At 35.7% G+C, this 17,682-nt stretch overlaps 1 protein-coding gene across 7 annotated transcripts in view; it reads left to right on the forward strand.

Annotated features, from left to right (window-relative positions):
* Positions 1 to 17,682, forward strand: part of NBEAL1 (neurobeachin like 1) — a 188,017-nt gene that overhangs the window by 139,739 nt on the left and 30,596 nt on the right. For all 7 annotated transcript variants that reach the window (XM_041737494.1, XM_041737498.1, XM_041737495.1 and 4 more), the window contains 4 exons: positions 3,094 to 3,224; positions 6,287 to 6,396; positions 9,954 to 10,071; positions 12,371 to 12,468. In XM_041737494.1, coding sequence (XP_041593428.1) covers positions 3,094 to 3,224; positions 6,287 to 6,396; positions 9,954 to 10,071; positions 12,371 to 12,468 — 457 coding nt within the window. The remainder of the gene's footprint in view (positions 1 to 3,093; positions 3,225 to 6,286; positions 6,397 to 9,953; positions 10,072 to 12,370; positions 12,469 to 17,682) is intronic.

Genomic DNA, 17,682 nt, shown 5'->3' on the forward strand with positions numbered 1-17,682 from the left:
TGTTTTGGGTAAATAAGTTATTTTCTTAAGACTACATGTTAGCATTGAAAACTCTGCCTTTCATGTCATGTACTATGTAACAAGGCCTTATCTTTTTTATTCTCCTCTGTTAGATTTTGATTCATTTAATAGCCTCTAGATTAAAAAAGCCAAACTAGTTTGAGAATGGGTCATTCCAATTGACTTAACAAATGACCTTTAAGGAGAATTCCTTTTTACTTTTTACTGGTTTTAGGAACCTACCAGAGATTGAGAGTTTGAACTAATTTAGACCGAGATCCAGAATGTCTGTCAGAGATTTAAACCTAACCAATGCCTCTTTAAAATATTTATTGAAGAATAAAAAGGAGGACAAATGAGGAGCTCTTACATAATTAGCAACAACCCACATTGGTCTGAAATGCTATTGTATTATCATATTACCTGTCAGAGTTATAACTTACTATGTTTCATGCTTTCCGAATAATCCTAAAGAAACAAACTTCTTTGTGAATCTTTCGTTTTCTAGTGTATCCTCCATGTAGCTCCCTACTTATTCACATGTTATCTCTATGTTGTCCTATTCTTTAACATTACTATTTCGCCTTTCCTATGTACCAGTTGAGCTGTATAAACATTATCTATTGTACTCTCTTTGCATATAGTTTTTATCTCTCAAAATTAGCCTTTACTCTTTAACACAATAAGCCTTAGCTTAGCTTTTAAGAAGAAACTCTGTCCCAGTGATCACATTAACCATCTCCAAATGTTACATTTACATGGTATCAGGTAATTTTCCCCTCGTTAAAATATTAACTGGGTCTTTTCAGCTTTTAATGATTTTAACAATAAATGATTTGATTGCAATACGTGATTTGATTATAGAGCTTTAGAAATAGACTCTGTGCTTCAGAAGATACCATCAAGAAGGGAAAGGGACAACCCTTTCAGGGGGAGAAGATATTTTTGGTTATATATCTAATAAGGGACTTGTATTTATTTATTTAAAGATTTTATTCATTCATGAGAGAGAGAGAGAGAGAGAGGCAGAGACACAGGCAGAGGGAGAAGCAGGCTCCATGCAGGGAGCCTGACTTGGGACTCGATCCCCGGTCTCCAGGATCACGATCTGGGCTGAAGGTGGCGCTAAACCGCTGAGCCACTCAGGCTGCCCCAGGGACTTGTATTTAGAAGTCTACAACACAATAATCCTTACAATGCAATAATAAACAGACAATGACCCAATTAAAAACTGAACAAAGGAACTGAATGGACATTTCTCCAGAGAAGATGTACAGATGTCCAAGAAACATACGAAAAGATGCTCAATATCATTAGTCATCAGGGAAATTCAAATCAAAAGCAAATTGAGAAACCTCTTCACACCTATAAGGATGGCTATAATAAAAGATAGATAATACCTAGTGTTGATGTACATATTGGGAAGTTGGAAACCTTATGTACTGCCTGTGGAAATAAAAAATGATTCAGCCTCTGTGGAACAGTCTGGCAGTTCTTCAAAGGGTTAAATATAGAATTATCATATGACCTAGTAATTCCACTCCTAACTATACATTCAAAATAATTGAACACATATGGTCTCACAAAAACTTGATACAAGTGTACATAGCAGCATTATTTGTAATAGTCAAAAAGTAAAAACCACCCAGATTTCTGTCAGGTGATAAAATGTGGTATATATGTACAATGGAATATTATTTGGCAGTAAGTAGATAAAAGGAATAAAAGATAGATACATGCTATGACACGGATGATTCTCACAAATGGTATGTAAATGTAATCAGACATAAGCCACATGTTGTATGATTTACATGAAGCATCCCACATAGGCAAATGCATAGAGACAGAAAATAGATTAGTAGTTGCCAGAGAGTGGAGATAGGGTGAATGGAGAGTGACTGCTCATAGCTACAGGGTTTCTTTTTGGAGTGACGAAAATGTTCTAAAATTGACTGGTGATTATTGCACAACTCATGAATAAACTGAAAAACCATTGAATTGTGAATTATATGTAAATTATATCTCAGTAAAGCTGTTCTCCCTCACCCAAACAAAAAATCTTGCCATTAAGATTGTGTCTCCTTGAATTTGGATACACCATCAGACCACTCACTGACGGTAATTAAATTCAGAGTTCTGGGGCAGCCCCCGTGGCGCAGCGGTTTAGCGCCGCCTGCAGCCGAGGGCGTGATCTGGAGACCCTGGATCGAGTCCCACATCAGGCTCTCTGCATGGAGCCTGCTTCTCCCTCTGCCTTTGTCTCTGCCTCTCTCTCTGCATCTCTATGAATAAATAAATAATAAAATCTTTAAAAAAAAAAAATTCAGAGTTCTGCTAAGTTTAGCTTCACCTCAAACCAAGATTGGTAGGTATAAAAAGCATCAAAATAGTCATCAGCGTCATTTAGTAAGTCATTAACTAAATCCAAGAAAACAATATCAAAGGAGATGAAACAGAGGGGTTTATGCTTTTTGCCAATATATCAGAACAGTATAATAAAATTGCAACTGGCTACTTGTGCTTCTTTCAACTACCATAGGCCTGTGATGAAATTTAAAATAATAGTACGTACAAGTAAAATATGAAAGCTTTAGCCACAGAACTATTTCCCTAACTCACCCTCTGGTTTTTAGCAGAACAGTTTGCAAGGATATTTATATAGAGAGATTATCAGCAGCATTCCTTGGATCTGTTAATCATGTATATTAATAGTAATATTTAAACTCTGTCATTCTAAAATATCTGAATAATTTTTAGTCACTCTCTATATTGAATTTTACTCAGCAAAAATTAGGCCTTTCCTTAAAGGTCTCTTAGGTTTAAATTTAGTTTAATCTGTGGAGATTTTCTCCAGTATGATTCATTTTTCAGCTCTTTTAACTAAAATATTAGTGATTAAAATTACAGTATTTAGTTCTAGCAACAAAATTTGAAAGACAGATTATAATAAGAAAGAAAACAAATTGTGTTATCAAATATCAAGAGAAAGATGAATGAAAAAGAAGCTCTAATCATTAGGAAATCTGAAGGGAAGTGTAAGGCTTGTTTCCTGGCTGCTGTTACTCACTATTCTCTATTAATCTCCACATGCAGGTTTGACTGTGCAGATCGACAGTTCCATTCCATTCCTGCCACCTGGCAGGCACTCATGGACAACCCATATGATGTGAAGGAATTGATTCCTGAATTCTTCTATTTCCCAGAGTTTTTGGAAAATCAAAATCGTAAGAAATAAGAGATTAAAAATCTGATTCAACAGGTCCCAGTGAAGGATCCTGAAAAATACCTTCCAGGACATTTTTGTGATATTCTATAGTATTTAAGGTTCATTGTATCTGTGTATTCATTCAATAGGGTTTGACTGATGGCCAGATGTAGTCTGGCATTTTTCCAGTAAAATGCTATGCTCTGGTGAATGATGATAAGTGAGTCAAATTTGAATTGGTGAGAGAATTTATCAGAGTACACTGTTTACCAGAAAGCAAAGATGGCCATATGCTATTTCGGCCATATAGCTAGCCACTTAGGCTGTGTTTGAGTTAGGAGTAGGGAAGAAAAACAAAAGTGTTTGAGTTAGGTAAGATGAGGATTTAGACCAACAGTTTGCAGACTATAGGTCTGTGGGTCATATCTACAGGGCAAAGTTATTTGTTGTGTTTTGTTGGAACACAGCCAAGCCAATTCATCTACATATAGACTGTGGCTGTTTTCATAGCTTAACATCGTATTTGAGTGATTGCAGTAGAGACCATGAGGCTCATAAAGTGAAAAATATTTATTCTTTGATACTTTATAGAAAAAGTTCACTGGCTCCTGGTTTAGAGCAGAAGAGAAGAGGCAAATTGAAAATAATGAGAGAATATAAGTTACCACAATATTTGAAAAATTATATTATGTTTTTGAAGTAGAGAATTATGGAGCCAAATACAGTCTTTAAAAATATCCAAATACTCCTCTAGGAAGTATTTTTGGATTTATTTTTAAGCACAATAAAAATGGCAAGATTGTTATTGGTGTTCTTAAGGGAAATCACAGTGTCAAAGGACCATTATCAGCTTCTTTTTCCTCCTCTACTATATAATGTTAATGTTTGACCCTTTGCTTCTTCAGTAGAGTTGTTTGCTACACTAGGGAGAGTATATCCAGGGCTTTGTGTGCTCTGATCTTGCACTCTGGAACACACTGATAGCGGTAGGGCATTGATTTCTCAGAGTGAGGGAATTAAAATTGGTCACTTTCAGAAAATCAAATGAATCTATTGATGGACTCTGAGCCATATGACTGGAGCCTCCAAAGCAGGGTATCTGGGCGAGGAGGGATGAGCAGATTAAATTTGGATGCCAAAGATACTCTTAGCTTGACAATTTCTGATGTTCGCTAGAGCAAGTTGTCTCAATACAGTCCTACTGGCTTACTTTTCTGACTGTATGTTGCTTCTTTGTTTGAAATGAGGTAGGTGGGGGCGGCCTGGGTGGCTCAGTGGTTTGGCGCCGCCTTCAGTCCAGGGCCTGACCCTGGAGACCTAGGATCGAGTCCCACGTTGAGCTCCCTGCATGGAGCCTGCTTCTCCCTCTGCCTGTGTCTCTGTCTCTCTCTCTCTCTGTGTCTCTCATGAATAAATAAATAAAATCTTAAAAAAAAAATAAATGAGGTAGTTGGGAGAAAGAAAATTACATTATTAAGAATATCATCAAATATTAATATTAATTAGGAAAACAAATATTAGTAAAACCTCAAAATTGTACAAGCAAGAAAATTTTAGTATTTTCCACAGTGCAAACTATAAGGTATGGTAGTATTCAAGTAGCTTAACAAAATCATCAAAACCAAGTTCTTTCTGTATTTTCACTCTGCTGTTCTAAGTGTTTCGGCTTTGTCCTTGGCTAGTCCCTCTCATGGTTAGAAAATGACTTGTAAAGTATTTCTAGACTTCATAGGCAGATACAACAGTGTCTTAGAAGTGGATTGTTCTTTGTGTCATTTCTTAAAAGTAAGAAATCCTTTCTTATAGCCTTTCCTCATTATTCCTACACCAGTCAGGCTACATAAAATAAAGCACAAAGATGGGTACTTGAATAAAATCAAAGTTCTGTTACCAAATAAGGAGGGATGGCTAGTGGGTTGGCAATTATGTCTGTTACACAGTAGTTGAGTTAGCAAAGCCACAGGCCCTATGCATCCTGTCATTCTATGACATTGAAACCTCTCTCCAGTTTAGGGACACACTGATATTTTAAGGCAGCTTCTTTTTTGAAGGTCTTTTTTGTTAACGTTTTTCTTTTTCCCACTATAAAAACAGAAAACCTCATTTTGGGGACAATTTTGTCAAACTACTGTATTTTAACTATATGAGCAAATCTTTATGATGTCAGTATCTACTTAGAATAGTGGTATATGAATATTTTTTTTTCCTTATGACAAACACAACACTTCTATTGCGTCAATTTAAAGTATAAGTTAGGGATCCCTGGGTGGCGCAGCGGTTTGGCGCCTGCCTTTGGCCCAGGGCGCGATCCTGGAGACCCGGGATCGAATCCCACGTCAGGCTCCCGGTGCATGGAGCCTGCTTCTCCCTCTGCCTGTGTCTCTGCCTCTCTCTCTCTCTCTCTATCATAAATAAATAAAAATTAAAAAAAAAAAACTACCTTTTAAAAAAAAATAAAGTATAAGTTATACAGGGACACCTGGGTGGTTCAGTGGTTGAGCATCTGCCTTCTGCTTGGGTCATGATCCTGCAGTCCCAGGATCGAGTCCCACATCAGGCTCCCTGCATGGAGCCTGCTTCTCCCTCTGCCTATCTCTGACTTTCTCTCTGTCTCTCATGAATAAATAAATAAAATCTTAATAAAAAAATAGATACAGTATAAGTTACACCAAAAAGCAATAAGGAGCTGTATTTTGTAAATTAACTATTAGAGGGACTATATTATTTTTAATGCAAGAAGAATATTGAATATTGCATTATTGTTTAGAAATCAGTTTAGGTCATGTCTATGGTATCCCCCACTTCCCAACCAAAAATCAATTATTAATCTGATTTACTTCGTAATAACCAATTTAAAACTGTTTTATTCTCATTTACTTTTTAAATCAACTGATAAAATACATTTCAATGTAATTATTTTTACCTGTTCAGTAAATTTAGAATAAGAAGGGAACTTGATTCCTTCTTAATTAGAGGAGAAGAGAAGCCTCAATTTGGCTAAGGACTGTGCCCTTATATTTGTTTTACGTGATTTATTTAAATCTAAAATGATTTGACATATTTATCCTTTACTTATCTTAGAATTTAACTTGGGTTGTCTCCAAGTTTCCAAAGAAGTAGTAAATGATGTCATTCTCCCCAAATGGGCTAAATCAGCTGAAGATTTCATCTATAAACATAGGAAAGCTCTGGTAAGATTTTTGTGTTTAGTTATTGCATTACTAAGACTGCGATGCATGTGTTTTCTAGAGAATGGACTAAAGAATATCTGGCTATTAATTATTTTTCTAGATTTTTTGTCATCTGTTATATATACTGTTGTAGAGAGTATAATATGGTAATTTATTTCGGGGTTATAAATCTTTGGTAGAGTAAAAATATAGTGTAGTTCCATGGATATATTTATTTATATTACATATATAGTATATATTTATTATATATTATATACATTATATATATATTCAGGTCTTTACTATAACTGCCTACTGTATTTTAAACTATTCCAACCACCAAGCTGGTGTTGTTCGGTGTTTTGCAGTTTCCACATTTGTTTCAAACCTAACAAGAATGAGGGGCACCTAGGTGGCTCAGTCGGTGAAGTGTCCAACTCTTGACTTCAGCTCAGGTCGTGATATTAGGGTCCTAGGATCGAGCCACTTGTCAGGCTCCGTACTCAGTGTGAAGTCAGCTTGAGATTCTCTTTTCCTCTCCCTTTTCTCCTCCCTTGGCTTGTGCTTATGCACATCTCTCTTGTTCTCTCTCTCTCTCTCTCTTGCTCTTTCTCTTTCTCTCTCTCTCTCTCTCTCCCTCCCCCTCCCCCCTCTCTCAAATAAATAAATAAATAAATAAATAAATAAAATCTTTTAAAAATCTAACAAGGATGAGTGCATTTATATTTTCTCTCAAGGATTTCAATTAGTTTTTTAATATGACTGCTAAATCCTAAATTCCACTTTTAAAAAATATTAGTTTTTAGCTGAATTTTCAGTTTGGAATTAAAGGAATAGAGTTATAAACATTGCTATTGTGTCTTTTTTGTAAACGATGTATTTCCCCCCACTAAGCTCTCTATCTAAATTGAAATGTTTCAGAGTCTGAAACTAATTAATTAGGCCAATACTTGGAAACATTCCCTGTCATTAGTATTAGTCTGTCAGGTTACAAAATTCAGGATTAGATCATAATATTTGTAATCAGTAACACTATGCATGAATAAGAAATTGAAAAAAAATTAACTCTGAAAAATAATCTTTTACTTATTAGCTAGCCAGGAAATTCCCAGATGCATTCCTCTGTATTATTTATGACATGAAGTAGGGGTCCAGGATTTTAGGAATACATGTTCCTTATATTACTATGTTAGAAGCCCATGTTTCAGTTATATATTTCTGTGCAATAAACTACCCAAAATTCAGTAACTTAAAATTTAGCCATTTTATTATCTCTCACAGTTCTGAGTAAACTGGTTTAAGCTGAGCAATTCTAACCTTCTTGAGGTTCTCATGCCCTTGGCAGTCATAGCAGCTGAGATTGGAGTCATCTGGAAGCTGCATTGAGACACTGAGATACTGGGCTTTTCTCCCTTTCCATGTATTCTCAGGATATCTCCTCTTCTTGTGGCCTCTCTAGCTAGGTACCCAGACATGTCTAGAACTCAGGGAGGAGTACAAAATTGGAAGCTTCCATGCTTTCTTAAGGCTTAAGGCTGTGAATGGTCACAGCATTTCTGTCACCTTGTCAGAGTCAAACAGTAATAGCATCAGTGCAGACTGAAGAGGAGGGAAGGTGTAAACACCATATCTCAGCAGTGGGAGGGAAAAAGAATTCTCAACCAACTTTAATCCACCACAGTCTGCCCTCTGAATGCAAATTATTTGCATTTCTCCTACATGCAAAATGTACATACTCTTTCCTGTCTCTCAAGATCCTCCCAAAGTCTCATGTCAGCAACCTTTAAGTCAGGAATCTGCAAACTTTTTCTATAAAGCATCAGTAAATATTTTTGCTGGCTTTAAGGTCTTTGTCAAAATTCTGCCACTGTAATGCAGAAGAAAATGGATATGGCTTTGTTGTACTACTCTACAAATCTAGAGGTAGTAAAATTTGGCCCACAAGCAATAAGTAGTTTGCTGATCCCGGCATTAAGGCATGAGGTCTGAAGTCCAGAATTTTGTCAGTCATCTAAATCAAATCCGTGTGTGCACAAAACTACTCAGGTTTGTCTGCTCTTGCATCTGAAGACTGTGGAGTAGAGAAACAGGTTATCTGTCCCCACATAACAACAGTGGTGTGACAAAGACAGCAGAATTATAATAGATAACTCTCATTCAAAAGAGAGATTAAAAAGGGTGCCTGGCTAGCTCAGTCCATAGAGTATGCAACTCTTGATCTCAGGGTCATGCGTTTGAGCCTTACCTTGGGCATAGAATTTAATTTGAAAAGGTAAGGGACAGAAAAACAAGAGGTACCTAGCAGCAACTGGTTTAAAACAATTCAGAATTCTAGCAGAGACATTGTTTCAGTTCCTTTATCAGGGCCCAGTGCTATTCCAGAGTTCTCCATGGCTATTTCGTTTTTTTTTTTTGTTTTTTTGTTTTTTTTTTTGGCTATTTCGTTTTATCCTTTGGCTCTTAGCTTCCTGCTTTGAGTCATTTTTTTTTTCTTTTATATTAAAAAAAAAGTGATTGCATGGATATTTCATATTTTACTGATGACATTCTGATTTAATCATTGACTTTGACCATTTCTCACTTAGAAAGTCTTTGCTCTCTAGTATCCTGGAAATGAGAATAATTCTATTTGGAACTCAGCAAGACCTGCTCCTTTATATTTTTTCAGTTATATTTAAAACCTGAATAGTTCTTTTTTTAAATTCATCTTACTCTTCCACACCTCATCATAGGCAGCTAAAGGAACCAATTAGAAAGAAAGAAAGAAAAAAAAAAGAACCGATTGCCATGGAAATCTCCATCCCCAAACAACACCCAGGTGCTCATCACAACAAATGCACTCCTTAATCCCCATTACTTATTTAACCCATTCCCCCTTCCCATTGTACGGAAATGTCGAATCATTCTGTTGTATACCAGAATCTAATATTACACTGTGTATCAACTAACTGGAATTAAAACTAAAAAAAAAAAATCTGTCACTAGATTCATGAGTTGACTAGGTACTCTTTCTATCTTTGATGGAACTAAACATGGACCCCTTTTCTTCTGTCTCCAGTAGCAATTTCCATACTGTCTTTCAAACCATCATTAACAGGCTCCAGGAGGTCCTTTAAACCTCTGTCACACAGTCCACTTTCTTAATGGGTGTTAGGTTGGGTATATTGGAGGGAGTGATTTTCAGCCACCTTTAATCAACCCCAACTGTTTGTTTCTTTGAAGTTCTAGATGGCTATTTCAATGGAAATTTCATAGCAAAGATATATCCATAGCCATCATTAAGTTTTTTGTTGCTGATATTTAGACTATTAGAATACTTGAGTTATTTTCTTCACCCATTCATTAAGAAGTGTGTGCGTATTATTAAATGTTAATAAATATTTCTACATTATACTAGATAAAATATTTATAAAATATGTGGTAGATACTGATTAAATGTTTAACATGATTTTGAGATAATTTTATTTACAGTGGTAAGATTTATGTTTGGAAATGCTTAATTATCTCTTACTTTTTTGAAGGACCCATATTTACATTGTAGTTGGAAGGTATCTCTGTATTATTTGTTCTTTTTCTAGGAGTCTGAATATGTTTCTGCTCATCTTCATGAATGGATAGATCTGATTTTTGGCTACAAACAGAGGGGGCCAGCTGCAGTGGAAGCACTCAATGTTTTCTATTACTGTAGTTATGAAGGTATAAGCCTATAAACTTTTTATCTTGCATTTCGTTGATAGAAAGTATCATTTAATAGATGTTCATATATGGTATTTTGGACATGAGAAAGACTACATTTAGAAATAGTTTTAATGATCTCTTCGATTTGAAATATTAAGAGATTGATGTGTTTTTTTTTAAGTAGTAGTTAAAAGTGTATGCAAATCTTCACTTTGCACAGTGAAGGAAACCGTCAACAAAACAAAAAAGCAACGTACTCAATGGGAGAAGATATTTACAAGTGATATATTCAATATGCAAAATATATAAAGAATTTATACATCTCAACACCAAAAATCAAATAATCAATTTTAAAAATGGGCAGAGGACCTGAACATTTTTCCAAAGAAGACGTACAGATGGCCAACAGACACATGAAAAGATACTCAGCATCACTTATCATCAGGGAAATGTAAATCAAAAGCACAGTGAGAAATCACCTTAAATCTGTCAGAGTAGCTAAAATAAAAAACCTAAGAACAAATGTTAGCAGGGATATGGAGAAAAAAGAACCCTTGTGCACTGTTAGGATTGCAAACTAGTGCAGCCATTGCAAGAAACAGTATGGAGGTTCTTCAGAAAATTAAAAGTAGAAGTATGCTATGATCCAGTAATAAGTAGCCAACATATGGAGGCAACCAGTGTCCACTGATAGATGAATGGATAAAGATGTGCGTGCGCACTCTCTCCTCCTCCCCTCTCTCTATATCTATCTGTATGTATGTATGTATGTATATACATATATATATATAATATATATACACACACACATTCACCATGGAACATTACTCAGTGTGATCTTGCCATTTGTAACAACATAGATGGGCAAGGGGTATAATGCTAAGAGAAATAAGTTAGAGAAAGAAAAATACCAGATGATTTCACTCATATGTGGAATTTAAGAAACAAAACAAAACAAATGAACAAAGGGGCAAAAAGAAAGACAAACTAGGAAACAGGCTCTTAGTCATAGAGAACAAACTGATGGTTACCAGAGGAGAGGAGAGGAGAGGAGAGGATGAGCTAAATAGATGATAGGGATTAAGGAGTACACTTTCCTTGATGAGGATGGGTGATGTATGGAATTGATGAATTATTATGTTGTACACCTGAAACTAATATTACACTGTATGTTAACTAACTGGAATTTAAATAAAACGTAAAGAAAAAAATAACTTAGAACTTAAGAATGATGTAAATAAGTTTTTAAAAAAATGAACAAAGGAGAAAGGAGACTGAAAGACTACTCTTAAATACAGAAAACAAACTGGTGGTTGCCAGAGGGGAGGTAGGTACAGGGAGGAGTGAAATAGATACAGGGGATCCAAAAAAACGTTATGTATGCAAATCTAATTATAAATGTCAGTTATTGGTGACATAAAAGGTTTTGCTTTCTAGCCCTAAGTGTCCTATTCAGTCAGTCCTGTTATAAGTATTCAGTGTTGAATTGTTAACAGACTTTAAAAGAAGATCTTAAGTATTATAAAAAACTCTTCTAATGATAAAATAAGGTGACATCATTCTAATGTTTAGCTCAGGATCAGGAACATTTCTTGAAGGCTTTGGAAGCCTTAAGAAGTAGTTTTTTTCTTTTCTAATCCTTCAATAGTAAAGATGGTGAATAGTGTGAAGTTGGATGAATTTGAACAGAGTCCACATGCCTTTTGGTAAATAGACAAGCTTGTTTTTGCTTTGCCATATTCATTTGATAATAGAGAGGTAGTATGTTTGATAGTTATGAACTTAGACTTTAAAATCAGACTTACCTAGTTTGGCTACTTACTAACCATATCAAGTACAGTTGGGTATAATCAGTTAGCCAGAATATCATCTTTCCCAGTATTTGTTAGATAAGCAGTAACTTATAGAAGCATTTTGTGTGATTATTATACTTGTTTCAGTTTGATTATCATGAAGAAAATAATTAGTTCTACTGTGAGGCAGTTTGTGGCTCAGTCAATTAAGCATCTGACTCTTGATTTCGTCTCAGACTCATGGGATTTTCCCTGAGTCGGACTCCATGACCAGCATGGAGTATTCTTGTGTTTCTCCCTCTGTTCCTCCCCCTGCTTGTGTTCAAATGCACTCTGTGGCTCTCAAATAAATAAATAAAATCTTTTAAAAAATAAAAAAGCCTCTCACAATATTCTTACAAAAATGAAGAAAAGAATGGTATTTTATTGAAAATATACTACTCAGTCTCCAATATATTAATCAGTTGTGTGGCTTGCTGATTTGTTTCACTCCATAGTGAGTTGAGTGCTTCTCCTTGTTTTAGGAGCTGTGGATCTGGATGCCTTAACAGATGAGAAAGAAAGAAAAGCTTTAGAGGGGATGATTAATAATTTTGGGCAAACACCTTGTCAGCTGCTAAAGGTAAATCATTAAAGCTATTGATTACCAAAAATTATTATTGATTACATATGAAGTGTTGAATTTTACTGATTTAAAACTGTAGCTCTCAGAATTATCTAGAATTTCAGAAAAATTATACTGTCACTTAAAAAGTAAATAGGTTTAAATGATTGTTCATATTTTGAAATAAAATATTGTGGTCAAAATCCAGATATTCAATCAATAACTTCAGTCACAGAGAAGTTAATATTTACTCAGCCAATCACTTTATTTTGTTTAAACAACTAAAATGTGACTGGAACCAGGATTTGGATGCATGACTAACTCAGAAGTATTTCTATCATGTCTTGTCTCCTCTGAATTAATAGCTATAATCTCATTTATTGAACTAGATCACTTTCTATGTTTTATAAGCTGTTATTTATATCCTAATTGTGACATTTTCTGCCCTAGTTGTATATTTGTGCATTTGTCTCTTTATTATAAATATATTACAGGCAAGCAGCCTTTTCTTAATCATTTTATATCTTTCTTGCATGTAGTATATGTGCAGTAGATATTTGTGAATTGAAATCTCCACAGCTGTGGAGCAAAAGAGATACACAGCAAGACTGTATCTCAATTCTGGCTTATAAATCTGTTGTACTTTTCTTAATTCAGTTATCAGACTAAGGTTTATAATTGCTACTTTTCCTTAGCAGACTTTATTTGAAGCCTCCAACATTTATTTTTTTACAGAATAGTCCTATTTAAAATCAATGCTTTATCCCTGTCTGCTGATGGAATGCAAAAGTAACAGAAAACTTCCCTGAGCTTTGAAATAGATCCTATAATATTTTTGCACTGGCTAACTTTTCTTTTTTTCATGAAAGTAGAGCTAATTAGTTTTTACCACCATAAAAAATAACAGAAAAGTTAGCCTTTGATTTTTCCTTAATTTTTTCTTTAAATTCATTTTAGTTAACATACAGTGTATTATTAATTTCAGGGGTAGAATTTACCGAATTCTCTTGCATATACACCCAGTGTTCATTATGTCAATTGCCCTTTAATGCCCATCACCCAGTTACCCCACCTCCCCCCCAACTCCCCACCAGCATTCCTTAGTTTGTTTAGATTAAGAGTCTCTTATGGTTTGCCACCCACTCAGTTTTTATGTTATTTTCTTTTCCCTTTCTTTCCCCTATGTTCATCTATTTTGTTTCTTAAATTCCACATTTGAGTGAAACGATAAGATAGTTGTCTTTCTCTGACTTACATACTTTTCATAACACCCTCTAAGTTCCATCCATTCTCTCTCTGCCTGTATCTCTGCCTCTCTCTCTTTCTCTCTGTCTCTCATGAATGAATAGATAAAATCTTAAAAAAAAAAAAAAGTTCCATCCAAGTCCTTACAAATGGCAAAATTTCATTCTTTTAGATGGCTAAATAGTATTCCTCTGTGTGTGTGTGTGTGTGTGTGTGTGTGTACACACACACCATCTTCTTTATCCATTCATCTGTCAGTGAACATCTGGGCTCTTTCCATAGTCTGGTTATTGTGGACATTGCTGCTATAAACATCGGGGTGCACGTGCCCCTTCAGATCACTACATTTGTGTCTTTGCGGTCAATACCTAGTAGTACAATCGCTGCGTCATAGAATAGGTGTGTTTTCAACTTTTTGAGGAGCCTCCATACTGTCTTCCAGAGGGACTGCACCATCTTCCATTCCCACCAACAGTGTAAGAGAGTTCCTCTTTCTCCACATCCTCACCAACATCTGTCATTTCCTGACTTGTTAATTTTGGCCATTCTGACTGGGGTGAGGTGGTATCTCATTGTGGTTTTGATTTGAATTCCCCTGATACCGAGTGACGTTGAGCATTTTTTTCATGTATCTGTTGGCCATTTGTACGTCTCCTTTGGAGAAAGGTCTGTTCATATCTTTTGGCCATTTCTTGATTGGAATATTTGTTCTTTGGGTGTTGAGTTTGATAAGTTCTTGATAGATCTTGGATACTAGCCCTTTATCTGATGTGTCATTTGCAAATATCTTCTTCCATTCTGTTGGTTGTCTTTGTTTTTTTTCAACTGTTTCCTTGACTGTGCAAACCCTTTTTATCTTGATGAAGTCCCAGTAGTTCGTTTTTGCCTGTTTCTCTTGGCTCTAGAGACGTGTCCAGCAAGAAGTTGGTGTGGCCGAGGTTAAAGAGGTTGTTGCCTGTGTTCTCCTATAGGATTTTTGATGGATTCCTGTCTCACATTTAGGTCGTTCATCTATTTTGAGCCTGTTTTTGTGTATGGTGTAAGAAAATCGTCCAGTTTCATTCTTCTGCATGTGGCTGTCCAATTTACCCAACACCATTTGTTGAAGAGACTTTCTTTTTTCCGTTGGGTTTTCTTTCCTGCTTCATCAGATACTAGTTGACCATAGAGTTGAGGGTCCATTTCTGGGTTCTCTATTCTGTTCCCTTGATCTGTGTATGTATTTTTGTGCCAGTACCATACTGTCTGGATGATTACAGCTTGGTAATAGAACTTGAAGTCCAGACTTGTGATGCCTCCAGCTTTGGTTTTCAACATTCCTTTAGCTATTCGGAGTCTTTTCTGGTTCCATACACATTTTAGAATTGTTTTTTCCAGCTCTGAAAAATGCTGATGGCATTTTGGTGGGGATTGTTGCATTGAACGTCTAGAGTGCTTTGGGTAGCATAGACATTTTAACAATGTTTGTTCTTCCAATCCATGAGCATGGAATGTTTTTCCATTTCTTTGTGTTTCCCTAAATTTCATGAGCGTTCTATAGTTTTCACAGTACAGATCTTTTAACCCTTTCGTTAGGTTTTATTCCATGGTATCTTATGGTTTTTGGTGCAATTGTAAACAGGATTGGTTCCTTGATTTCTCTTTCTGCTGCTTCATTGTTAATGCATAGAAATGCAACAGACTTCTGTATGTTGATTTTATATCCTGCTACTTTGCTGAAATCCTATAGATGTCTAGCAATTTTTGGTGGAGTCTCATGGATTTTCTACATAGAGTATCATGTCATCTGCAAATAGTGAAAGTTCACTTCTTCTTTACCAATTTGGATACTTTTTTTTTTTTTTTTTTTATTGTCTGATTGCTGAGGCTAGGACTTCCAGTACTATGTTTGTCAACAGTGATTAGAGAGGATAATCCCTGTCATGTTCCTGAACTTAGGAGAAAAGTTCTCAGTTTTTCCTCATTGAGGATGATAGTCACCATGAGTCTTTGATATAGGGTCTCTGTGATGTTGAGTGTGTCCCCTTTATTCCTACATTATTGAGGGATATATATTTTTGTCAAATGTTTTTTGTGCATTTAGTGAGAGGTTCTTTTTATGGTTCTTTTACTTTCTTTTATTATTGTAGTGTATCATGTTGATTGATTTACAGATGTTGAGCCACTGTGCAGTCCAAAAATAAATCCCATTTCGTCATGGTGAATAATCCTCTTAATGTACTGTTGGATCCTTTTGGCTAGTTTCTTGGTGAAAATGTTTCCATCCATGTTTGTCAGGGATATTGGCCTGTAGTTCTCCTTTTTAATGGGGTCTATTTCTAGTTTGGGGATCAAGATAATGCTGACCTCATAGAATAAGTTTAGACAATTTTCTTTGCATTTCTATTATTTGGAAGTTTCAGAGGGAATAGGTATTAATTCTTTAAATGTTTGATAGAATTCCCCTGGGAAGTCATCTGGCCCTTGATTTTTGGGAGATTATTGATTACTGCTGCAATTTCCTTGCTGGTTTGGGTTACTTCTTTTTCTTTTCTTTTCTTTTCTTTTCTTTTCTTTTCTTTTCTTTTCTTTTCTTTTCTTTTCTTTTCTTTTCCTTTCCTTTCTTTTCCTTTCCTTTCCTTTCCTTTCCTTTCCTTTCCTTTCCTTTCCTTTCCTTTCCTTTCCTTTCCTTTCCTTTTCTTTTTCTTTTTCCTTCCTTCCTTCCTTCCTTCCTTCCTTCCTTCCTTCCTTCCTTCCTTCCTTCCTTCATTTTATTTATTTATTCATGAGAGACACAGAGAGAGAGAGAGAGAGGAAAGGCAGAGACATAGGCAGAGGGAGAAGCAGGCTCCATGCAGGGGAGCCTGATACGGGACCTGATCCCAGGACTCCAGGATCACCCCCTAAGCTGAAAGCAGCCACTCAACCCCTAAGCCACCCAGGCGTCCCTAGTTCATGCTTTCTATTTCCTCCTATTTCAGTTTTGGTAGTTTGTATGTTCCTAGGAATTTATCCAAATATCAGATTGCCTAATTTGTTGGCATATATAGTTGCTCATAATATTCTCTTATAATTGTTTGTATTTCTTTGATGTTGGTTGTGATCTCTCCTAATTCATTCATGATTTTTTTTAATTTGGGTCCTTTTATTTTTGATAAGGCTGGCTAAGGGTTATCAATCTTATTAATTCTTTCAAAGAACTGGCTTCTAGTTCCATTGATCTGTTTCACTATATTTTTTTTATTTCTATATCATTGATTTCTGCTTTCATCTTTATTATTTTTCTTCTTGTGCTGGATTTAGGCTTTATTTGTTCTTTTTCCATCTTCTCTATGTGTAAGGTTAGGCTGTGTATTTGAGACTTTTCTTGCTTCTTAAAGAAGGCGTATTTTGGTATGTTCTTCACTCTGGACCACTTTTGCTATATCCCAAAGGTTTTGAACTGTTGTGTTTTCACATTCGTTTCCATGAGTTTTTAAAATTCTTCTTTAATTTACTGGTGGACCCATTCATTCTTTCATAGGATGTTCTTTAACCTCCATGTATTTGTAGTCCTTCCAAATTTTTTCTTGTGGTTGACTTAAAGCTTAATAGCTTTGTGTTCTGAAAATATGCATGGTATGATCTCAGTCTTTTTTGTACTAGTGGAGTCCTGATTTGTGACCCAGTATGTGATCTATTCTGGAGAATGTTCTATGTGCACTTAAGAAGAATGTGTATTTTGCTGCTTTAGGTTGGAATGCTCTGGGGACACCTGGGTGTCTCAGTGGTTGAGCATCTGCCTTCGGCTCAGGTCATTGTCCCGGGGTCCTGGGATCGAGTTCCACATCAGGCTCCCCCCTTCTCCCTCTGCCTGTGTCTCTGCCCTTCTCTTTGTGTCTTTCATGAATAAATAAATAAAATATTTTTTTAAAAAAAGGATGGAATGCTCTGTATGTATCTCTGAAGTCCCTCTGATCCAGTATGACATTCATACCCTTGTTTCCTTGTTGATCTTCTGCTTAGATG

Source organism: Vulpes lagopus, chromosome 22 (genome assembly GCF_018345385.1).
Source record: "Vulpes lagopus strain Blue_001 chromosome 22, ASM1834538v1, whole genome shotgun sequence".
Lineage (NCBI taxonomy): Eukaryota > Metazoa > Chordata > Mammalia > Carnivora > Canidae > Vulpes > Vulpes lagopus.